The 24,639-nt window shown below is 39.8% G+C and overlaps 1 protein-coding gene across 4 annotated transcripts in view; it reads right to left on the bottom strand.

Annotated features, from left to right (window-relative positions):
* Positions 1–4,934: 4,934 nt before the first annotated feature.
* The window catches only part of EGLN1 (egl-9 family hypoxia inducible factor 1), a 37,711-nt gene continuing 18,006 nt past the window's right edge, over positions 4,935–24,639 (bottom strand). For 2 of the 4 annotated variants that reach the window (XM_050893247.1, XM_050893249.1), the window contains 4 exons: positions 14,346–14,465; positions 11,903–12,039; positions 9,775–9,842; positions 4,935–7,632 (listed from right to left, as the gene is read on the bottom strand). In XM_050893247.1, coding sequence (XP_050749204.1) covers positions 7,568–7,632; positions 9,775–9,842; positions 11,903–12,039; positions 14,346–14,465 — 390 coding nt within the window. In that variant the 3' untranslated portion in view covers positions 4,935–7,567. Of the gene's footprint in view, positions 7,647–9,774; positions 9,875–11,902; positions 12,040–14,345; positions 14,466–24,639 lie in introns of those variants that run through there. The other 2 variants (XM_050893248.1, XM_050893250.1) reach the window with 2 other exon arrangements.

The raw sequence follows: 24,639 nt of genomic DNA, 5'->3' as shown, positions 1-24,639 counted from the left end.
CAAAAGAGGAGGAGCACCCTCAGCAATTCAAGACTAGTTTGCTTCCCCGAGACGGTCAGCAGCTTGCCACACTGAGCTTTTGTCAAGCAGCACCAACTCAGGGCAGGCAGTAGAAGCAGCCAGAAGCTACACTGCTGGCCATGACTTGGTAGCCACTCCTCTCCAGGCATTTTTTGCAACTCTCAGCCAAGGGCTTATGTAGCACCAGGCTGCTGCCAGCCTTCATCTCGGAGAAAAAAACCCAAACATTTTCCTCAGCCAAGTATTTTATAATTTAATCCAACACCCACACAAGGGGTGTAGCACAAAAGCCTGCAGCTCAGCTGACAGCACGTGGGACAACACTTGGGGAGCTAACGCAGCCCAGAAGGATGCAAAAGCGCTGGGTTAGCAAGGGGCAGGAGAGGCCCCCACGCATGTGTGGGAGCAGAAATGGCAAGGGAACGTGCCGGGGAGGTAGGAAGCAGAGCTGTTTTTCTCCGTGCACTCTTGCCTGAGAAAACTAGAGCAAATTTGCAAACCTACTGTAAGCACTGGAGGTGTAACCAGCCACCTCCCTCTTCCCTTCCTCCTTCATCCCTGCACCGGTGGATGTTTAGTCGTAGATAAAGCTGCCTAGTGAGTATCTAAACAAGAGCTTACACCACCGTAATCAACAACAAAAAAGCCTCCCAACCAAAATACACATCCTTTGATTGCTACAAGTTAAAATAACTTTTGTTTGCGCAGCACAACATCCTCCACCTAAAATAGAGCGACTTGTCTCCGTCGCCTCTAGGACACCAAGAACGCGTTTTTCTGCTCTTACGGAGGCCTTGTCCCGGTTAGGACACCAGGGGGACCCCGTCGCCCGCTCCCGCTTCCAGCCGTCCCCGGGAGCAGGTTCCCGCAGCATTTCCGCGCCCCGGCTCCCTGCGCCCCCGGCCACAGCCGCGGCCGCGGCCAGCTTCCCTCGGCCACCCGCAACAAGGATCGCGCAATACCCGCTCCCCCCCGCCCCCGCGTGTTTTCCTGGATTTGCATAAGCCTAATTTTTACCGTAAAATACATGCCCTCCCTGGTTACGTCATTGCGTAACATCGCATGGTGATGAAGTTGCAGCAACTCTCGACTCTATACAGTTGTTCCCTACTTGTGCTACTTTAAATAAAGGGTTTTTTTAAAAACTAAAATGTTCTCATAGTGCAGGTGGGGAAAAATAAAAGTAATCAAAGAAGTTTAGAAATTGCTACCTACATCCCATTAAAGAGTTCTACATATAACAAAAATTTAGGACCGAAGAGAGTTAACTTACTACAGTTTTTGCTTGTTCATTAAAATACAACTGTGCAGAACACGTGCCCAGCACCACGTTACTTACTATTATGTTGTGGCTGGGGAAGGGGAAGTGAAGGGAAAATAAATATGCCTAATCTGACAGCTCAAACCTTGCTCTTTGCTATCGGGAACACCATCAACCGGACTCTAATCTCAGAAAACACATTGTTATTACCCATGGCCCCAATTCCCTTTGCCAAACATTAGTGGTGTCCACAATCACATTTTCCTTGGAGAAATATTTTCTCCTTGATGTCCAAAGATGTTGCCAAGTGCTCAAATAAAAACAGTTCTTCTGAAATATCTTTCAGTTCTGGTAACCCAAGGTACCGCACTCACCAACAGCCAAGATAGCACTTTTCAGGGTTAGGGGTGGTAGTGTTTAGTTTGTTGCTGGCTAGTGGTTTGTTGGGTTTTCTTGACACGTTCACTCCCATCTTGTCCTCTGCTATAACGCAATCTTTATTAATGGCTTCATAAAGCTTGCTTACATACAGTAATGTAAGCAAGATACACTTAGAACCTAAGTGACTTGCCTTAAGATAGTTCTGATCATTTTTTTGCTCAGCTTTTTGTTTGACCCTTGCTTTCTTTAGGTAGTGAAATACCAGCTCACAACCCAATACAATATTCAGGTATTAGGCTTTCTGTTTGTGAGTAGGAGTCAAATCTCTGCATTTCAGTTATTCTGGATTCATCTTTTATTTAAAAGCAAAACCAAAATTGAACCACATCAGCTCTTGAAACGAGCCCAGGAGAGGAACTGGTTCCACCCTGGCAAACCACACTGACACACAGACAGGCCCACAAGGAGCACTGGATCCACATGGTGAATACCCAGAGATGAAATTTTACTTCCCATCTCCAACAGCATTTGAAAGAAATAGTGGGTTTCCAGTTTAGACGCTGCCCTGAAGCAGTGAGTCAGCTGTGTGTGATGCTGGCAAGTTGTTAGTCCATCTGTGTTTTTTGCATCCCTCCCCACTCAGATGTGAGGCATGCCCTGCAAACTTTTAGCCACGTGAAGATGCTGGTACTGGGCTTATAGGCTGAGCTGGTCACCTTTTCCAGCATTTATCACCACGTTATATACAAGGCAATTATAGTAAATTCTCCAGAAGAACCCATAAGCTATTACCAATAGAAGTTTAATCCTGAGCTGCACATTTAATAAGAGGGGGAAAAAAAAACCCAAAGTCCAACAACTTACAACTGACAGACAAGGAAACTAACTCCTAGTTCAAGCAAAAAGTTATGGACCTCTCATCTTCAGAGATAAAAATACGCTATTTTGCCACACACATCCATGAAGAGAAAGGATGGATGGGATGCATCAACAACTGTCTTTCCTGAAGCAAACACATTGTGCATTCTTTCTCCTCACACTTCACGTTCCTCCCCAATGCAGATACCTATAGCATATTTTTACTTGGCACGTCCCATATTCCTCATACTCACCTCACACACGTGTTTTATCTTGGTCTCGTGCATCAGTCTCTTCCCATCCTACTTTACCATTTCTATTCCACTCATTCCTTCCTCCTTGTCCTGCTAAGGACTTGAGTCTATCCCCAATGGGTTGGTGATTTGCATCTCATCTGCCCCTTCCACTTTTAGAGCCAACTCTTAGTACCTGGCTTGTCCATTTGGGAGCTATGGGCTTTTTTTTTTTTTTTTTCTTATTTCAGGAAAGGGATGAATGTGCTGTATATTCACTCAACTTCAAAGCTATGGGGAAAAGCCTGATGGAACTGAGTAAGTGGTAGCAAAAGTCAACAGAGTGAATTCTCTGAACTAGTTTTGTCTGGTAGGACAGAGGACCTTGAACCTGCTTCTGTCAGCTGCTATCCACCCCCACCAGACAGGGTCAGGAAACTCAGATTCAGCAGACAGTCCAGAGTGAACACAGCTCCCGCAGCAGTACAATAGCACAAACAGACTTCAAAGCATCTGCAGTAATTACTTACATTCAAGCTTTACTTTACACCCGCAAAAAAAGCTAAATGAGTATTTTATATGAAAGCTGACAATGGGAGACCCAAGTTTCTACAGATCCATACCCACCCCCTCCCCCCCCCAAAAGCAGATGAGATCCAAATCCAGTTAAGTCCCACAAATTTCTTCGAAGTCTTTGCTGCTCAGTACTCATAAATTCCCACTATGTATTTGCAAGTGCACGCAGCTATCTGCATATCTGCCTGCCTGCAGGCAAGGTACACGCGCTAGACTTCCACTAGACATCTGGGGTTTTGAGACTTTGAGTTTGCTATTGTCACTTTGCACTCTCTCCTCTTCTTCAAAGCATTCAGCAAGCACAAAGATGGTACTTTCCAGTCTGATTATACTTATCGGTATGACTTAGAGGTGTGATCTTTCCACTCCTGACCTTAAAGTGGTCAGCACAGCCAGATGTTTTACATAAGATACAGGCTGTCAGCTAGCTTCCTCTCAGGTTTGCAAGCATCCTTCTTTTCAGAAACACCCAAGAGAGACTTCATCTTTCCCTGGTGCAGTGTTTGACTTTACTATGCAACACGATCCCCCTGCATATTGTGCTCAACAATGTGACAATTTAAAAAAATCAGGTCTACACAGGATGGTTGCAAGTGCTAGAAAGGCTTCTTCCTTGTTCAATGTAAAACAAGGATGGGGAAGAGGCTATTTCAAGAGAACGTGTAAGAAGTTATACAGCACGGAAGCACGGAAAAAGCCTCAAAGCACTTCGGGATCAGCTCAGTGCTGCTGCACTTAGGTTTCAGCCTAACACACTGGCAAGAACCATCACCTTAGAGCAGAACTGAGCGCAACAGGTACCCAAGTGCCATGAAAGGTGCACTAAGGCTGGCAGACTCATCCCGAGATCCAGGTAACTCTTCCTGAAGCAGCACAAGACAGACAAGCACACGCAGGAGGGCTTCACAAGAGTTACAGCAGCGGCAGAAGCACAGCCAGCCACATGTTTCCTTGATTACCATCCAGTCATTATGAAGCTCATCAAAAAGCTTAGGGAAATTGTGTGGCATCTTGTATGGGTTGGCATCTGTAGACTCTACCATTCTTCTGCCATCTTCAAAGGGCTCGTAATTCATTGGGAGCCAAATAAAACTGAAGAGCTCCCATTAAACCTTACAAATCCTGTTTGAAGAGGGCTTTCATTTTGCACCTCACATACCTGTCAAAGTGGTGAAAAAACTAGAGCTGCCTCTATGTCCCACCATCACTCTCCAGCCAATCTAAACTTGGTGCTGTTTTTGAGGGAGAAAATCATCAAGAAAACGATCACCACACCCAGGCAGCTGTAGGCATTCTAAAAAAAAAAAAAAACAAACAAAAAAAACCAACCAAACAAAAAAAAAAACCAAAACAAAAAACCACCCCTCAGATCCTTCCCCAGAGCAGAAATAGCTCTGATTTAAAAAAAAAAACAAAAAAAACCAACAAAAACCCCAACAACCACCAAACCCAAAATCACTAAAAAAACCCCACAACATCCCACAACAAAACAAAACACCCCCAAAAACCCACCAAAAATCCACATGCCCCCTTTATCAGGGGGCATTTATAAATTACTTGCTATGGAGTAGTTTTAAAAGTTACAAAGATTACAAATAACCACATAGTTTTCAAGAACCTTTATACATCATCTTTTTTAATTAGATTAGCTTTACAAGCAACTTGAGAGCTCTTTCATAATGAACACTGCTTTTCAAATTACACAACTTTATAGGCAACCTGTAAATGAATCCTGAATTTCTTCGCCTGCTATAGATAAAGGTCTCATATTTCACAGCCAGCTAACATCATGAATAAAAATAACATTATGAAGCTTTATCTTTAACCAGGACTAGACACATACAGATCATAAGACAGTTTAAAAAATAGTTTTAAAACAAGGACCTGCTTGGTGATGCTCAAGACTGAATATTCAACCGACATGAAATGAACAGTTTCTAAAGGACATGGAAGAAATGGCTGACCTGATTTGTTGACCCTATTGTAATGACTTACATGGAGTGAAAAATTAAGCACTTTTTAAACCTGTCTGGCAAGCACAAACCTACAGTGTGATTAGAATTTGATACGCCGTGTAACTGCAGAAGTTTGAATTACAGAGGGACCGAAATGAGTTTAAAGGCTTATGCTTACATTTCTAAAACAAAACCAACCAAACCTCCATTAAAGTAGTACTAAAGAAGATGAAGTAGAAGAGGTGGCTTTTTTGCTTGTTTCATTGGTAGCCTAAATGCACTGCAGACCAGACAGTAATGAAGATTTGCACTCCTTGGCCAGGTTGGCAGAGGCACTTACAGTAAAGGTATCCTGTCTTTTTTTCTGGGAAGAAAAGAGGAAAGAGGAAGAGAACTGTAAAGGGCAAGAACTTACTAAAAAAAGGAAAAGCGAAATCAAAACAAAACTGGGATTTCTGTTAGTTCTTCTAAATGATATACCAATACTGAATTTTTTCCCCCTTCTGTCAGTTTGTTACTAAACAATTAGCTTTTTCATGTTTTACATGAACAATAGTAATCTTTTTAATAAAAAATTACTGAGCTTTCCATAGAAAAGGTCTCTAATTGAATACAAACTATACAGATGCTAAAATTGTCACAAGTTGTAATATATACAGAAATATTTCTGTACACTCACATTGTTTTGGCTAAGTAAGGAATAAGGGACAGATAGAAAACTGCAATGGGTAAGCCGATCAACCCCCAAACTCCTGTAAATATGAATGCTGTCTTTTATAGGTTTGCTTTTGTTTTCTCAAGCTTTTGAAGCTCAGGAAAAAAAAGAAAGAAGAAGAAAAAAAAAGTATCAGTGTCCAAAACATCCATTTCTTAAAAATAAGAATATCAAAGTTTCTGCACATCTCAGTTTTATTCTGTGATGTCCCCTCTCCTTGATAAAATGAAAACAATGTAAAAGAAAGTAAATGTTTTCTTACTAAATATATACCTCAGTATTGATCAAAGGGCAGTGTCGTCTTGGGGAAATCCTTCAGCACAGTGAAAACCTAAAGATGTATTGCACAAGGAGCCTACAGTGATGCACTTCAGCTTCAGTGTGCTGACCATCTCCTTGATACTATATAATAGATCAAGGTGTCAACTTACAGACTGCATGGGACACCAACATTTGAAAAGGAAATTAAAAAAAAGTGAATTTTAGATATTCTATTAACTTATATACAAAGGAAAGGGGAGTGGCAAGTATTCTTTAGAAAAGGGAGAAAGCTCAAAATTTTCTGTCAAGTACGTAAGGAGGTTCTGGGTACCTCTAATAGCCTAGGAAAGCCCTTGTATATTCTTGTAACTTGATGGTATTTACCAGGTCCCCAAAGCCAATGACAGCAACCGATAGTGTCAAGTTCACTTAGTGCCAGTCACTTAAAAAAAAACCAAAATAAAACAAAAAAAAAACAAACCAAAAAACAAAGAAGAGACAGAAACTTCCCCTCTGTGGATTCAACATAAAAACCACAAACTGAATGTTACTAATAGCGAGATACTGATTTGCGTCTGTTAATAAGGTTCAAGAGGACATAGTCAAAAAAACAATACAGCAGCAATCTTTAAAAGTTAAGATTAGTGTGAGATATGATATAAAACAATCAGGTTTTTAGCTGGTAATTAAAGTGCTCCTTTTCTGACTTAAGGTGTAAAGAAAATTAAAGTGAATCAGTTACTGGCAACCCTCACATTAAATTAGGTCTTTCATGGCAGAGGAGAACAGTATGAACAGTTTTACAAAAATAGATCCATGTTATTTTGGAGAATACTGTAATTTTTTTTCTTTTTTTTTTTTTCAGTTTTTCTTTTTTTTTTTTTAAGACTCAATTTTGATAAACTGTACCTGGTCATACAAAAATTACCCAAAATTCAAACTTTTACCATATAAAAAAAGGGAGAGATGAATTGGATTCAGCTGGATGACAGGTCTGGCAAAATATAAGGATGGACAAATTCTATGTAGGGCACTTATTTATGTCCAGATGCATATGCTGTTTCTTACTGATTGCTTATCTTCTTCACATAAGCAGTCACAGGCCTGGAGTCACAATCACATAGTACAATGCTTCAGCAGTCAAAGAACCTTCTATTTGATGCAACATTGAAACACTGTTTGCTTCTTTATTAAAATGTTGGTTTGTTGTTGATTTTCCTTTATCTTGTTATTCACATTCAAAAGTTAATAGATAGCATCAAGATTTATCAGGGAGAATAGCAAGGGGATTTGCTAAATCAAAGGCTTATAAAACGTCTTTCCCAACTGAGTCAGAAGGTTTATTAAGTTCAACCCTCACACCTTTTTCACCTGCAGAAATATGAAAAGGAAATAGGTATTATTTTTCAGTATTTATCAAAGTACAGACTATAGAACTGTTACATCACTTTCCAGATTAATTTTAAGAGAGTACTTTGAAGATTGTCTAGTACGTATGATCTAGCAAGATAGATATTTTTGTATACATGCTCTGTATCCTGTGCTGTGTAGAGTTAACAAGCCGTGGTTACTCATCATCTCTGAAAGCAGGCACGTATTTGGCTGCCCAAGTAGAAAATGGGATACTTCACATAATACTTGCAGTTCTGAAGCTCATCATCTCAGCCTTTATAAAGGTAAGCTTTAAGAACGGCCAATTGAGAATCTGAGGATATTGTCCATTATCGTGTAACAGAATATCCGGAGTTTCTGGGCATTTACCTTTGTAAAAAAACTCTGAGGGATTTTTAAAATACAACATTCCATTTGACTTGCTGCTAAAAAATAAACAGAAGAAAACCACCAACCAACCCACACCTCTTCTGTCCTTTTTTCTAAAAATTGACCTAGATAACTTCAGGTACTCCCAAATAAAAGTTTGACTATCAAAACATTAACAGACACAGCATCCCATACTTAAGAAAAATTCACACATATTCTACCTGGCTTTAGTTAGACTGACACTAAGCCAAAAATGCATAGTCTTCTATTTTATGACATTTTATTCTATAATTTTATATTTTATTGTCAGTAGAAAAGAAAAAGCATCTCACACAATTCTTGCTGCAGATACAGAGCAAAGAATGCAATTTTAATTGCAAACGAAAACTGAAATCACAACAATATGATAATATAAATCAATTACAGGGCAAACCAATACTGAAATTTAAACAACCCCTCCAACCCAGCCTTTCTTCCTTAAGGGCCTGCAGTTTAGGGGGACCCTTGAGAGGGAGGGGGGCCGGGAGGGAGCACCTTCCCTGCAGATACAAACCCACCCGAACCACTTCCCTGCACTCTCTCTGAAAGGGCAGCAGCCGAAGCTGCGCGGAGACAACCAGAACAGCTCTGATCCGGCAAGGCTGGCTCCAGGAGCTGCGTGGTCACACGTGTGTGACACGAAACCCGGCTTACAGACAGACAGGCTTCCTGCGGAGACCAGGCGGGCGTTACCCGGCATTCCTGACCGCCTGGGAAGTCACCGTGCCTCGCCGGGCATGCACCACCGAGCAGCAGGACAGCCTGCCCAGCCGGAGCTAAAGGACTCCCTGCATTTCTTCGCAAGCCAGGCAGGAGCTGCATTGCTCTCACCGCTCCCGAAATGCACAAAGTCACTGGCTGCACAAAGGGGGACTGAACTAAACTGCAGCTTTCGCAGCCGCTAGATAGCTCTGGGGCTACTTATGAGCTTCAGACACCTAACAGCAATGAATGGAAATCTCATTTGGAAATGACTGGCACACGTCTTCTACATCATTGGTTTCAGAGCTCTTGACAAAACCATGGAGAAACTGGCCCTGTGCATGTGTGCACTTGCAGTACACCTGATTTTGGTTTATTTTTAAACTACTGTAACAAACCCAAAATCGTGATGGCAATTACAAGCATGGCAGAAGTCCTAGGCCATTTCTCCTTATAGTGCTAATTTGAACAGGAAAATTAGATCAACTTCCTCTTGAGGGAGAAGCCAAAAAAGGAAAACAGATGCTAGATATGTGGAATTGGAAATGGAGGAAGTAACTCCATTCTTTGATTCCAGATTTTAATTTTAGGCTTTTGTTTATCCAATATAGAGATTCTAGTCAAGTTAAGTTGTATTCACTTGTGGAATCACTATATTAGATCAAAACTATTTGGGCTCTCAGTTCTGCAGTGCCTCACAGTCTCTGGTGTATTTATCCTCCATACCTATTAAGGAGACAAGACTAGGGAGAAGCTGTATCCCCCATATAAAAATACTGAGCAGCCTCAGGTCTCAGAGGAAGTGTGAGCAGGACAAGGCACTGACCTGGATTTCCCAAGTCACTGTCTAGCAGCTCAGCCACTGGGTCACCTTTCCCTGTAAAACCTGACTCCGAGTTATGCTGTTTTTCTCCCCCTTTCTGTGCACAGGGTGGGCTAAGGAGATGAGGCTGGACTACTTAGCTATTCTTCCAGAAAAAAAGAACACAGAGGATTTTAATAAGAGATTACCTGTTAGATATTTTACTTTAGCTCGTGCTCTTTCATCTGCATCAAAATACCACACTGTTATTGCGTACCTAGGGAAACGGATGGAAAAAGAATTCCTGAACTATGAAGAAAAAAAAAAAACAGTGAAGCACTTGACATAAAACACAACCCAAATGAGATGATACTTCTGCAGTCTGACAGAAGAAAGATTTTATAAAGCACAAAGCAAGCAGGTTTTTCTTTCTATTAGTAGGTATTGTTTGAACAGTCATTGAAAGGGTGACACTGATGCTATAAGTTTACACTTCTTTTTCCTGATGAGTTGCTATTATGGTTCTTGCCCAGAATCTGTAATATAGTCTCTGTCCGTATCACCTTGCCCTGTGACTTCACCTTTTACTTTACTTGGTGTCCTGGTTTTGGCTGGGATAGAGTTAATTTTCTTCTTAGTAGCTGGTATAGTGCTGTGTTTTGGATTTAGTGTGAGAATACTGTTGATAACATGCTGATGTTTTAGTTGTTGCTAAGTAGCACTTATCTTAAGCCAAGGACTTTTCAGTTTCCCATGCTCTGCCAGCAAGCAGGTGTGCAAGAAGCTGGGAGGGAGCATAGCCAGGACAGCTGACCCGAACTAGCCAAAGGGGTATTCCATACCATAGAACATCATGCCCAGTATATAAACGGTGGGGAGTTGGCTGGGAGGGGCGGATCGCTGCTCGGGCATCAGTCAGCAGGTGGTGAGCAACTGCATTGTGCATCACTGGGGGTTTTTTTTTCTTCTTTTTTTTCCTCTTTCTTCTTTTTTTTTTTTGTTATATTACTTTTCATTACTATTATTATTATATTTCATTATTATTATTATTGTTGATAGTATTATATTTTACTGTAGTTCTTATCTTAACCCACAAGTTTTACCTTCTTTCCCGATTCTCCTCCCCATCCCACCGGGAGCGGGGCGCGGGGAGTGAGGGAGCGGCTGCGTGGTGCTGAGCTGCTGGCTGGGGTTAAACCACGACATAGTGTAATGGGTCAAGTCCATCACTGAGTCACACTGCAAGAACCTCTTTTTTTGGACATTTGCCATAAGCAAAAATTAACTACCCCTTCTTACACAGCTCCTTTGCTTTTCCACTGCCCATAGAGGATTTAAATATGAAATGCCAGCTATTGAGAAAAGACGTGAAGGAGCTTTAGTAAATGGCATTTCACCCTCTGACTGCTCAGAGCACAAAGGGGGAGGGGAGAGCGGTACAGCCTCCCGAAAGGCTACAAGAGGACATGCTGATGGCAGTTTCAAGTTACTTCTTGCAAAGGTACTTGTGTTATCTCACAGCTCCAATGTTCAGTGCTCTGGCCATCCAAATGTGTTACAACACGGGCAACAGGAAGTCTGGATCAACAACTCCAATGATTTACCTGTTAACGCTATCTGGAAACGCCACTCAAGATGTGAGGGCAGTGAATGCAGGTACCTTTAGCATCAGCCACTGCCCTTCACTGAGGGACAAAGGAGATATCAAGTTCCCCCTGTGACTCAGACTGGGAGCAACTCCTCTAATACTCCAGAGAAAGAAAAGATTTGTGTGTCAATGGTCGTTTCTGCCCCACAGCCCTCTCCCAACTCCCAAACTAGAATGTGGTGGCTTAGTTTGAAAATTACTATTTTTCTAACAACTCCCTCCCAACAAGAGGGGACATAAAACTGAAGTACCTAGTCAATCTTCCAGTAACACAGTAAGGTGCTAAGGACGAAGGGAAGGGAGGAGAGTGTAAAGCCATTACAAGAGAAATAATGAAGACAACACCCCTTGGCCAAGGTGGGGTCTGCTTATGGCTCTGTGTGCTCCTAAGCAGTTCTGCCAAGTACATGCTCAGAAACTTCTGGTGTTTCCAGTCCTCCCTCCTACCCACCCAAGAGGATGTTTTCTCCAAAATAAGAGATCAGACATCAGTACAAACTCAGGAGCACAGCAGAAGCCTAATCAATTAGCAGAAGAAAACCCCTTCTCGTCATAGTGCAACTGGACCTGTACACGGAAAGACCTGGGATCAGGTCATAATTCATAGTGTCACTCATTTCTCATTAGGATTTGCTCATTTCTTGATAAAAGAGGCATCATGCAATATATAGAGAGTCCATTAGTCCTACCTTGTAGCAAATGCTGGCTGTACTTCATGAGGGTTGCGGCGATCAGACCAGAAGAATAGCAGTCTATCGAATTTGGGTTCAATATCAGCGAATTGGGCTTTACCTTCTGGAAATATCCGAAGGATGCCTCCACTTACCTACAAATTAAATATTTAAAACTTGTGCTTGAAAACAATGTCTCATAGTATTTAGAAGTACTGAATATCACATTTGAAAATATTTCAGACACTTGGAACTGAAATAAAAGCCTTTACCAGATGCTACAGAAATTCTGAATCTATGGCTTTTCTGTTGATACATTTCATTTAACAAAACATTTTACACATTTTTCACTGAGTAATTTCAGAATGCTTGCAAATACTAAACCTCCATTCATGTTTAAGCAAAAAGCTGTGGTTTTAGATTGGTTGGGTTTTAGCTGCATTACCTACTTGCAAAAAATGGACAAGACTGACTGATATTACACAGGTGGCTAAAAATATGCCAATACACATGAGAGAAACTGTATTTCACATCGGAGTTTCATCCTTTCCCATTGAAGAGACTGTTTCATTTAACAGCAGCACAAGTTTATGTCATGTTTCTGTAATTAAAATGAGGAAAGACTAGGAAACTTCAAACTAAAGCTTGAATCTGTATTACTCCTGGTCAATTTAGATCTCTTCCAGGCTTTGAAAAACAGTTGGACCTACCTATGCACACCTAGAAAACAGTACAATTAGGTGGGGTTAATTATTTTCCAGTCACATTAACTTCTTCCTACTGATGGTACTGATGTTGTTAAATCTAACTATAGATAGCCACCATAGGCCTTCATGGGAAAGTCATAACAGTGCAAGTACTAACAAGGTAAACTGACATAAATGACTGTTTTTTAATTGTGATCTAAATCCGTGAACAAGAAGTAACAATTTAGATCAATTTGTTCTCCTAAAGAAAGTTTGAGCTTCTTTCTTTGCTAGCCAATATACTTGGTAATATATTAATTTGTAATTTAAAATAGATTTTGCAGGAAATGAAATACCTTTGTTCATAAATTAAATATCCAGCTAGTAAACTTTCCACAGTTATTGTGAAAATGCAATTTGCTTGACTTCTACACTCTGGTATGTATTCATTTTCTTCCAGGAGAGAAACCGTAAATCAACTAAAAATGCCCCAAAGCTGCATTTTAAGATGTTCAGTCCAACCAGTGCACTTATATGCAAAGATGCTATCATGGCAAAAAAAAGGCTAGTAATTTATTTTCTAATTGAAGGATCAAATTTGACATTTCAAAGAGCAAGTCAGAAACAGAAAGCTTCAATTGCATCCATTTCTGACTCAGCTTTCCGATCTACCAGTTTTATGCGAGTATGTTATCAGTCTCATTGTCTCATCCGGCTCTTCTAAGAAATGGACAGCACTCAAAAAAAAAGGGGGGGGGGGGAGGGAGAAAAAGAAAAAGAAAAACTCTCAGCTCCAGCCTGTGTTATCCATATCTGGTGCACCCAATTCACAGAAACCAACTGCTTACGTGCTCTTCCACATGCTACTTCCTAAGTATGATACAAATATCGGTAGTTCTATCTTTTTTTCATATACAATGAGAATAAACTTCTCCATAGCTAACTGCACAGCAATCAAGGAATAAACAAAGCTATCTTTGCATTACTTTCTCCTGCTTTCAATACAGCCAGTTAGCTACGTCCATTCTTCAAATCTACCCAATTCTACTGAATCACTAGGAAAATCCTTATTAAAAAGTTACTTTATCATAGTCACTACATCTATGGAGAGTTTCGAGTCACTGGTAGCAAATTCTTAGACCACTTGAACTGTGTTACAAATCCTTATCCTACACCCTCTATCTACAATGATACAAAGACTTGTGCTGCTTTGAACTATACTGATATAGCAATAACCATAACACTTGGCTTATCTGAAACTGCTCTCAAGCTACAGCATCCTTCTTTTTATAAGCATACTCAATTAAGTAATCTAGTTGCACAAACAGTAAACTCAAGATTCAACAGGAACATAAGGAGAAATAAACTAAGAGCCATTACCTTTCAAATATTCTTTATTTACTTTGTGCGTGTGTATGGGGGGGGGTTTACCATACAAATAATGTACAATAAGTTGCATAATTAGATATTTATGAAATTTGGATACTAGCAGATACTTACACGTATAATTGAGAAACACACATGAAAAACACACAACCTTCCTTCAATCTCACTGTCAAGGAGGTCCTGCTGGCATCATTCAAAACCTTGAAAATAAATGCCTCATCTCTATCTGCTCTCACAAACAGCAGAACCAGGGGGGCAATGGATACCCACAGTTAACAATGTAAGAACACAACTAAGGCACAGAAATAAGGACATGAACAAAGAGATGTAGCGAAGGTGCATTAGCAAGTGTATGTAAAAAAAAGTTATAGAAAGAAATTATTGCATACCTTGGCATCCCAGTCTTTATTAAGATAATATATACACGTAACACATCTTCCATCTCCATTTGGATTATCAACATGGCGCACGTATCCTGTTCCATTGCCTGGATAACAAGCCACCATAGCCTAGAGTCAAAGAATCAAACACGATAATCAATTTTATCTGTGTGGGGGGAAAAAAGTCTACATTTTATCTGTATTAATTCCTAAGTAATTCATACATAAGCAACAGAAAAAATAAGTTAGAAATAATGGGGGAAAAATTTTATCTGTGGTTTTTTTCTAGTTAAAAACTGGTTTTGAACACAAACAGATGTCTACAACAAAGGCATGAAACACATTGAGAGGAACACTGTTCATTAAGGTATGGAAGGTGGGGCTGCTCCCATGTTGTGACTAATCCTTCAGACTTCCCTCCCTTGAATGAAATACAAAAGAGGAGAAAAGTCTTGTGTATAATTAAGTAGCATACGCTTCTCCTTGTGATAAGGACTTGTTTTCCAGACTCAAGTTCACAGACAGCTATCTTTTTGTCTTTTTTTATTCTGTGTTTCTAGTGCAAAGAATTTCTCCTCAAGAAGTAGCGTCAAACTTTATTTTTAGGAGACTTTTTAGACAAGACCATTAGCCCACCTTAATCACCCCAAGTGCATTCTTGGGCTTGCATTTTGTCCTGTACATAGGAGGTCTTTGAACCTTTGTTGAAACAAGCCTACATGTATAACAAAAACATCCTTTTTAGTCAAGAAGTGAGAAATTGAAAACAGACACCGACAGTAATCTGCAATAACCTTCTGACATCAAACGATTCCCAGTACAGTAGTGTATTTAACTTCCCATGCTGCACTTAGCTCAGCTGACTTGAAAGACCCCTAGAAGGTGGTTTGGTTTCTGAGTCTTCAGACATGCGGATGTGCGTGTGAAACAAACTGGCCACCTTGCTAACAGATGGCCTGATTAGCTTGATTAGCTATCAGTTCACATGGCCCATTTGTTGTACGGCACATCCCCGTATCATTATGCATTTGCTGGAAATAGTAATCATTTCAGGTTTTTGAAAGAGATCAGAACAAAGTTTTCCAGACCAAGTCATCCACTGCCACCACAGCACTCAGATGTCTGCAGTGACAATATCCTATCTGCAAAAAGTCGTAACATGAATTTAAAAGAAAAGCAAAAAAAGTGAGTTTCTACCAACAATCCAATAGACCACAAACCTCAATGAATGTCTGCTGTCTAAAAAAACCCTAAAAACTTTTAAACGCAATCATTCCTGTCTAGATTTAGCCTGGTTAAGTCAGAATTTAAAGTCAGACCTCTGGATTGCAAACTCTTTCACCTCTGTTACGTAAAATATCAAAAATAGTTTTCCCAATGAAGTGTTAACTGTGAAAATGTAACCCATCAGATTAAAAGTATTTCAAATCAACTGTTTCAGTGCATTTTTTGCTTTATGCTGATAATTTTAACTTTTCCTCCCCTTTTTTAAATGTTAACAAATACAGCTTTCCACAGTTTGCATTACTTGCAAGAAACTGTGCTTTGAGCAGGCTGAGAAATAGTTTAAAGTACTTGCAGTTCAATCAGTAAACATATCACATGTAAGCAGAACAGATTTCGCTGTAGCAGCAAACATTTTAAAATCTTTATTTCCATATGTACTCTACTGCGGGAAGAAGCAATTTTTTGGTAGCTCCTTTTAGGCAGAAATCAGAACATAGTATTTGCCAAACAGTAGCACCGTGGTTATAAAAAAACCTAAAAATTAAGCCAAACTTCATTCACATGAGATGGAAGTGACTACACTGCATGAAAAGTACTCAAAACTACAAAACTCAAATATACTTGTAATTTTGAGATTAGGCACTTAAGCTTCTCAATACCTTCACTGGAATCATAGTGTAGTCATCATGACAGGTCTCACATTATGTAAACTTAATACATGTATCAAGTAACGTGACCTAATATTTGGCAAAGTCTTTACTTATCAGTTTTGCTGCAGGAAGATAAACCCACAAAAATCAAAACAGTGAGTTAAAGATACCAAATAACGTAATAAGGGTTCTGTAATTTCCTTTCTTACGGAGAAAAAAAGGAACAAAACAAAAGCAAAGCTGGGCTGGAAGAGGAAGATATTTGGTTTCCCTGAAAGCCAACCCTCTTGAAAAAAGTCCCACGTATCACATAAACCCTATCAAGCTCTCATGGAGCATCAACAGTGCTGAAAGCAGATCCAGGTCCAATTCTGTAACAGCATTCCTAATAACAGGGAAGTTTTAATTTAAGGGGTTTTGCTGAGAAGTATCAGGTAAATTAAACCTTGACATTAATTGTTGCTCAACACCTGTGTGAAACAGCTACTAAAGCTCATGCAGAATGAGGACAACATTGAGACTGAGTAGCTAGAGCAATGTCAATTCTCACTGAAATCACGAGGAGTTAGACTCAGATTATGAAAAGGTCTTCAGGCACGTAAACGACATAAGTATCTGTCACTGAGCTAAAAAACCCAGTGTTAAAAGTTTAGGACAGTTCCCAGGTCTCTCTGGCCAACAGAGGGTTTTTTTCAAGGGCACACTTGGTTGCCATCTGTTCCTCAAAAAGATAATTTTGCAGTTAAAGAAGCATAAATTTGTATCCTATTGCTATAGTTTCCTTTATAAGGTACTGAAATGAGTACTTGTTCTCTTTGCTGAAGGGAAACCAAGAAAGGAATCTTTAACATCAACATTGCTGAAGAAAAAGAGGACCAGCAGCACTTTTTGGAAAGTCTGGGGAAACACCAGTTGTCATCAACTTCACATAAAGAGCAGCCACATTCAATGTCAGAAGCATTTCACACAATCACGTGAGTATAAAATACTGTCAATATTTTAAAAAAGCTTTAAAAAATTAAAAACATTAAAAGATGTTTTGTTTTTGACTTGAAGTCTGAAAAACTTTGAGTCTGAAACTTCTGCTATCATCAACTGCAAGAGACGAGAAACAGTTTTGCTGCGATAACTTATCTAATATGTATTTGTTATAACAGTAAGAATGACTCAGCGGCAAATTGGAAAGCAAACGTTCGCGAATCGGCCGGTGTAGCATAATATACATTGCTTTTGCCAGTTAGTATGACAATTCCCTCTCCCCAATTGAACTATGATAAGGAAAGTCACAAAACTTAACAATTTACAGGACATGGGAAATATATTGCTTTGTGAAACAATATCAAGTGAGTTTGTGTCAAACTGCCATGTACCGCAAGATTACCCACGTGAAAAGGACAAAAACGTGACCCAGGTAAACAATGAAGTCACATACTTTTGTTGTTGTTTTAACATTTCACAGTATAAATAAGCAAGCAAATACACATATGCTAAGCAGAGAGAAAATTTTGGGGTTGCAGCTTTTTTTTTTTTTTTTAAACACTGTTAATGGCACTCAAGAGAGCCAGGCGTTTGAGACCAGAATGTCCAAGATTCCTTAACATTTTAGACTAAGAACAATAAAGTTGTTAGCTCTCCAAAACAGAGACACCTGTCTCATCAGTTCTCCCATAAAAGTAATTGATGAATTCAACTCAAGGCATTACTTGCATTTTCTTAATAGACAAGGAGGTCTCCCCTTTTGTGCTTCTTGGGCATTACAATTTTTAAGCATTCAGTAATCTTAACTTCTGCAAAGAATATATTTAAGTCACACACTGGATTTGTTCACCCACTGGATTCCCTTGCAAACACTTTTAATATTAACCTTCTTTAACCCAACAGCATTCTCTTTTAGTCCGAGCACTCATGCCTAGCACATGAGTGCTGTCCTAAGATACCCTCTGGAATTCATGAGTAATCAAGAAAGCATGAAAGCGCCCTCGCCACTCTGCAATCTGCCCAACTTGTGTCTATCAAACCAAAGTACTCACACACTTAAGAAGCTGCTGATTGCTCATGCACATACAGCTGTTCCACTCGCAAATGTTTAACTCTGGAAAATTAACTTTAGGCCACCAGCCCAAACGAGCAACATTAAGTTGTTAACAGAAGAATTAATTGAAACCATAGATTTTTTGCTAAGCATCTGCATCCTTAGTGTGTCAGCCATTACTCTAACAATTAAATGCACAAAGGTAACATCAGAGGGAACAATCCATAGTCCATACGATTTTGTTCACTATGTAAAGAGGCAGCAGCTAAGACACTCGACCCTGGGAGGCACAGCACACCAGTGCAGCTGAAAACATGATTTCATTTGGGAGTAGCCTCGACCTCCTTTCACAAAAGTATGACAGCCTCACCCATATATAAAGAAGGAAGACTTGCAGGTAAACAGACGGAAGCTTTTTCCTCTATCCTCTCCATTCCTCTCACAGCTGGATACCTGCAAGTTTAGGTATTGTTCCTTAAAAAAAAGGAAGCAGTTATAGCAAACTGTTAGGAAAAAGGGGAAAATACCAGTTACATGACAACATAAAATTCCTTAAGGGGGGGGGGGGGGACCCCAAGCCACAAACATAAAACGGAGAGAGGACGTGTGTTCTGTCGTATTAATTTATTAATGTAAAATAACTTTATGTTTAGCTCAGATTAAAGAAAGCTGCATCAGTCAAGGAGATGTCACTTTTGCTCTTTGCTGAAGGAACTGCAAATCTCAGTGAGCAAAACAAGATGTCTAAATGCAAGACCAATGACTTCCTACCAAAATTTATCAGATGCTGTCACAAAGACTTCACTGGAAGTCTTTGGCATGGATCATCTGACAGATTATTCAAAGAAAATAAAAGAAGACACACCACTGGAATGAAGAACCAAAGAAAATTAAAATAAAATCTGACCTGTGCCTATTTGGTCCATCTGTGATGTATTTCTAGTTCAAGAATTTGTTCATCCCTGACAAACAACAGTCCCGAGGAAATACATTTCAGTTTAAGCACACATCAGTAAGATTTTTCACAAGGTGTACAAAATAACAATCAAATTGAAGGAAAAAAGACTGTATTGGTACTACCTTGTGCGAGCAGTGTCAAGATTACTGACTTAAACATGCTAACATGGTACAACTTGGCTTGGATTCATAACTCTTCTCCTGCAAGTTCTTCATAAGCAGAGACAGAAAATTGCAACAGAAAGAAAATATCAATAGAATGAAACTCCTGTCAGCCTTACCCAAAACAGAGGAAGCTGAAAGGGGTAGAATAAACTCTTTGGGACACAGCTAATCCAAGTATTTCCATACTAATTTTCATCCCAGTAAAACTTTATGCTGTTATCCTCCATGATATATTAAGCAAGGCTAGAGAACCAAGTTTTCACACAAGTTAACACTGTGAAACTAGAAAAGCTGGAGAGAAATATCAGCCCCTGGAAAGATTCCCTCATTAAAAATCATTGCAATCATTGTCAACTGGAGAACCTGCAAGAAGAAAGCAAGCCACTACTTATGGGCTTAAAAATTAAACAACACAGTAGTTCACATGTCTAAGAGAGAATGGGAATCTGTAAATTTGAATTAGAAGCTAACATAAAGAAGAGATTGACACATTGCAGCAGCTTTGAATCATTTATCTTTAAGCCCTCTCTCCTAAATTACCACTACAGCCATTCAATTTGTCTATTAGCAAAGGAGTATGAGCTACTATTTTCTGTTGCATTTTTCTCTGCAGATATGGTAAAACACCCAGCTGCAGATTAAAAAAACACAAACAAACAACCCAAAAAAACCCAACGACTTCAAATACCAGCTATTTGGGTCATCTTCTGGCAATCACAGAGTAAGCTACTCTTCTAGGAAAAAACAACTGAAGGCAAGGATGACAAGCATGGGTCACCCCTCTCCTGTGGCTGCTGAAGGCAGCCGCAGAAGTTTTAACAGGAAAGTAGGCTTGGCAAAGCTGCCAGCTCTTGAGCTGGCAAACAGAAGGCAAACTGAACTGAGAACAGAGATGAAAAATGAACTCAGATAGGAAGGGACAGAGGAAAAACTGAGATTTAGACATAGCTGTTTACACTATAAATAGAATCAGCACACGGCTATGTACATGGATTATATCTTCCATGAGCTGGTAGGGAGTTCAGAAACTAATGGTAATGTGACCTACCTCACTCCTTCCCAGGCCTTTCAATGCAATGGCCAATACAAGATTTCTACTTGCTTTGATAGAACCACATTTCATAAGCATACAAAATCAAGCAACATAACATACCATCAAAAGTTTGGCACAACAGATTAATACTTTTACTACGTTGCTTATTTCTAACTTGCCAATCAGATGTTCATTTCTCAGACAGAAGTTCAGCTAAAGTTTTGCCAACCTAGCAGTTCAGCGGCAGGGTCTTCAACTTCTCTTCAAATTAAGTCACTGCTTTACTCTTGTCTTCAGTTTTACGTGTTTACCTGCTTGCAACATTCACTTCACACATCCTAATAAACTGACACAAATCAGAAGGCAGAAACTTTCATGCTGGTTCAGTGGCTACATTCAACCCAGCACTCTAGGGCCAGAACGTCCACATGGAGTTTGGATCCCAACACCCTGAATGTAACCAGGGTGTCACGCAGCAAACAAGCTCAGGTATTTTTCACTGTAGCTACACAAAGTTTGGTACTCCCCCTCTACCGTTCAACTCTAATTGCACTCAACAGCAAGACCACACAAAGCTGATTTCCAAATATCATTCCTTTCATTCATGCATGTGCATAGGCTCTAAGAAATGTTCATGAGCTCTTGAATCGATGAAGAAATGTGCACAGAAGTTTGCATAATTCATCAGTTCTTCCAAATGGCACAGGAAAAAACCCTGAACTGCAGTTGCTTAAGTCTGATATTCAGGAAGTGAGTGTGAATGTGGGATGTGCTCACACTTTGATTAATACATCTAATGAATAAAAAACTTACATAGGATAGAGAAGCTCCTATGAAACTATCAAGCAAGAGCCATTAACCTGGGGGAGATGGTGGAGATTCTTGCCACGGGGACAGAAGGCACATCCCCTACACGGAGGCTCTGACTGAGCCCTGAGGAAAGCAGGGCAATCGGAGAAATGCATTTCAAAAGGTGAACTGATGAGCAACTGAAACCGGTGTTATAGACAGACATAACAGGAAGACCTAAAATACTCTTCCTAACTCCCAGTTGAAGTCCTGCAGCCCCCACCGCTACTAAACTGAGATAACAACATTTAAACATTAACAAGGTTCTCTCTGCTCTCCTGTACCTGAGCTTGTAAAGTTGCAAGTCTCAAATCTCCAAAGGCAAAGAGAAGAGATTGCTGAGTCAGCTTACAAGCTTCAGGGGAAAAAATAAAGATTGTATCTTCTTTAATAGTTAACACACTGGCATTTTCCAGGCTGCTAGCCAAGTTAGGTAGGACATGCCTATTCTCAAAATTGTGCCAGTTTAACCAAAAGATGCTGTTTTAAAACTGAATCAGTGAAACTGGTGCAAATACCCTTGCAGTCCTTCAATCTTATGAAGGCCTAGCTTCCATTAACTTAATCTAACTGCTTATTAGGAAAATAAATTAGGAAAATAAAACTGTGTTCAAATCTAAAAAAGTATACAGAGTTGTGCAGTGGCTTAAACAGGATATTAAAAAAAAAGTAAAGTTTATCTAATGCATCTCTGAACATAAACAATGCCTTCAAGCCTAACACACCCGCACACCCTTAAAAAAAAGAAAAAAAAAAAAAGAAAAAGGATTTAAAATGAGCACATCTAAGCTATGTTAGTGCTTCAAAGCACTAATAGCTCCCCTAAGGTTCAACATGACACATTCTGATAGTTTTGATATCAAAGTCTACTACAAATTTTAAAAAAGGTCAACAACCTAGAACAAACAAACAAAAAAAAATCCACCAGATATACCTAATCAAGGCTTCCCAAAGAAGGTAGATGAAAAGCACTGTCACCAGGGGCAGAAGGTTCTCTTGTAAAAGCCTAGGAGTAAACACAACACTCGATTTTGCAGCTGAGAAGGTTTTAAAGCATACTTTGATTTGTGTCAGCCTAAATCTGTCTACATTCTGATTAAATAAGTTGACCAATACACTTCAGATTCAAACAACTGTTGAATAATGTAAAATGTATTTGTAGAACTGGCTGACCTCCATGGATAACTCCCCATTCCCTCCAAGAGAAGCAACTGGTGACTCAGTGTTTTGGCGCTGTACAAAAATCTGACAGAGAAGTAAGTCAATCAACACAAATTTTAAGAGTCTGTTTTTAATTTAACGTTGTAAATGATTTGAAATTAATAATACCATGTAGAAAGTAAGTACTTTTTCCCCCCAAGATGGGGCAGAACGTTCTGCTCTCAAACGAGACTAGTCAATTTACTAGTTTCATCACTAACCATTCAGAAAGAGCACAGAGAAGCAATATCTTTAAGAACTAAAAATAACACAACACTAAAACAAATTACAACAGTGCACTAAAATAGTACGAAGTTAAGTCTCATTCAGCTACATCACTTAAAATATATTCTGACAGTAGTTTGTGCACACCAGATTTCCAGAGCCAACCACATGACATCAGCAGGCACACTGGTGGATGACACATGAAAAAGCGTGGTTACCTATTTTAAGATTATTACATATGATCAGTGAATTTGTTTGTTTGTGTGAGAGGTACTAGATAAACTGAACTTACATTACCTTAAAAATAAATGCTAGACCAAACTTCAAAGCTGGAGACTTTTTATGCTTCTTAATACCAGGAGAGGCTGGGGAAGAAGAACCCCTGAGGATTAAGGGTTGGCAAGGGATGGTTGCTTTTTGTTTTTATTTTTAAACAAAACCTCACTGTAATATCTGTGAAAGTGAACAGCTGAGAGATTTGCCATTTAAAGAGTATCGCTCATCATCACTAGCATTCTCCCTGCAAAACTATACACACTGAGAAGCCTGGAACTTCTTCCCTACAGAAGATAAGAAACTGTACATGATAGTTTTGCTAAATACTATGGGCAGGGGATATAAAAAGGACTGGTTTTAGTTATTTCATTTCTTACTTAAAACTGTAATTTTGTTTCCGCTTTAAGGAGCAAAATAACCATATAACTGAAATTTAGCTTGCAGGAAAGATATCTTTATATAAATTTGAATGTTGTGCAACTGCATGGTAATAGGATTACATGTTTAGCACTATGGTTAGCCAGATACTTGAAGGTACTCGTGTATTCTAAGTATCTTAAGTTCACTGTATCTACGCGAACTTTTACTGAAGTGTCCAAGTCAAGGTCTCAGCTACCACCTCTAGATTTTAACCACAGAAGGATTTACTGCCATAAACAGAATGTTGAGGAAAATTATTTTTAAAATAGTTTTTAATGCTATTTGCAAGGGGACATACATAATTCAGCATGCCCACAGCATTCCCAACTTGACACTATACACTATAGCATTCACTCCTACTATTAGAGTCCAGATAATTCTTTGAAATTATTTATAAATTAAAAAAAACAAATAACTATGCACTGAAATGCTAATAGACAAAGCGCTGATTTAATTTATATTAACACTGCACAAAAGTCTGACTAAGGTTTAAAGCCAAATAGCAACGAACAGCCTGTAATATGCTTTCAAGTCACCTACAATTTAAATTCAAGAAATGCTGACTCTGCCCATACTGCTTTTTATGGGCTTTCACACATAAACTGTCTCCATCCAAACCCTTTTTTACAATCCCACCATCGCACTGTAATAGGGCCTCTCTCCCAGCTGGTATAAACAACACTTGGGGTTTTTTTGGTTTGAACTAGATCACCCAGTGTACCCAGTTCAAACGTAAGCAGGCATTACACAAATCTACTGGTGTTCCAGCTGTGTCAGGCTCCCACCAATGTTTGGGGAAAGCCTTGAGGAACAGCTGTGGCCACGCAGAGCTGAAGGCTGACCATAAACGCCAGGAGCAGGACTGCTGACATTGGCGCGCGAGTCAGAAAAGTGACTCCAAAACCCACGCCTTCCATGTATGTCCCAGCAGAGCCAGCCGCATTATGTCAAGTTAAGGAGGCATTCTGCCACGACGGCGAGGCTGCGCCGGCTCACTGAAACTCCTGGAGGAGGGCAGCTCAGGAATGCGATGTATTTGCTCTAGGAGTACGTGGCCACATGAGCACGAGAAAGATCTGAATGTACCCAACACTGACTCCAGGCAGCAAGAAACACCTGAGGAAACTGCCCGTCCTCACCTAGCTGATAAAAAAGCCCCACCGTCTTCTTAAACGCCAATTCAGCTGACTCTACAGCAGATTTACGCTCATGGCAGCAACAAAACCATCTTTAGGTTAGGACCTCCTGCAGAGAGCAGAGCTCCCTGGT

This window comes from Gymnogyps californianus, chromosome 3 (genome assembly GCF_018139145.2).
Source record: "Gymnogyps californianus isolate 813 chromosome 3, ASM1813914v2, whole genome shotgun sequence".
Taxonomy (NCBI): domain Eukaryota; kingdom Metazoa; phylum Chordata; class Aves; order Accipitriformes; family Cathartidae; genus Gymnogyps; species Gymnogyps californianus.
The sequence above is the reverse complement of the archived record's forward strand: the minus strand, read 5'-3'. Positions and strand labels throughout refer to the sequence as shown.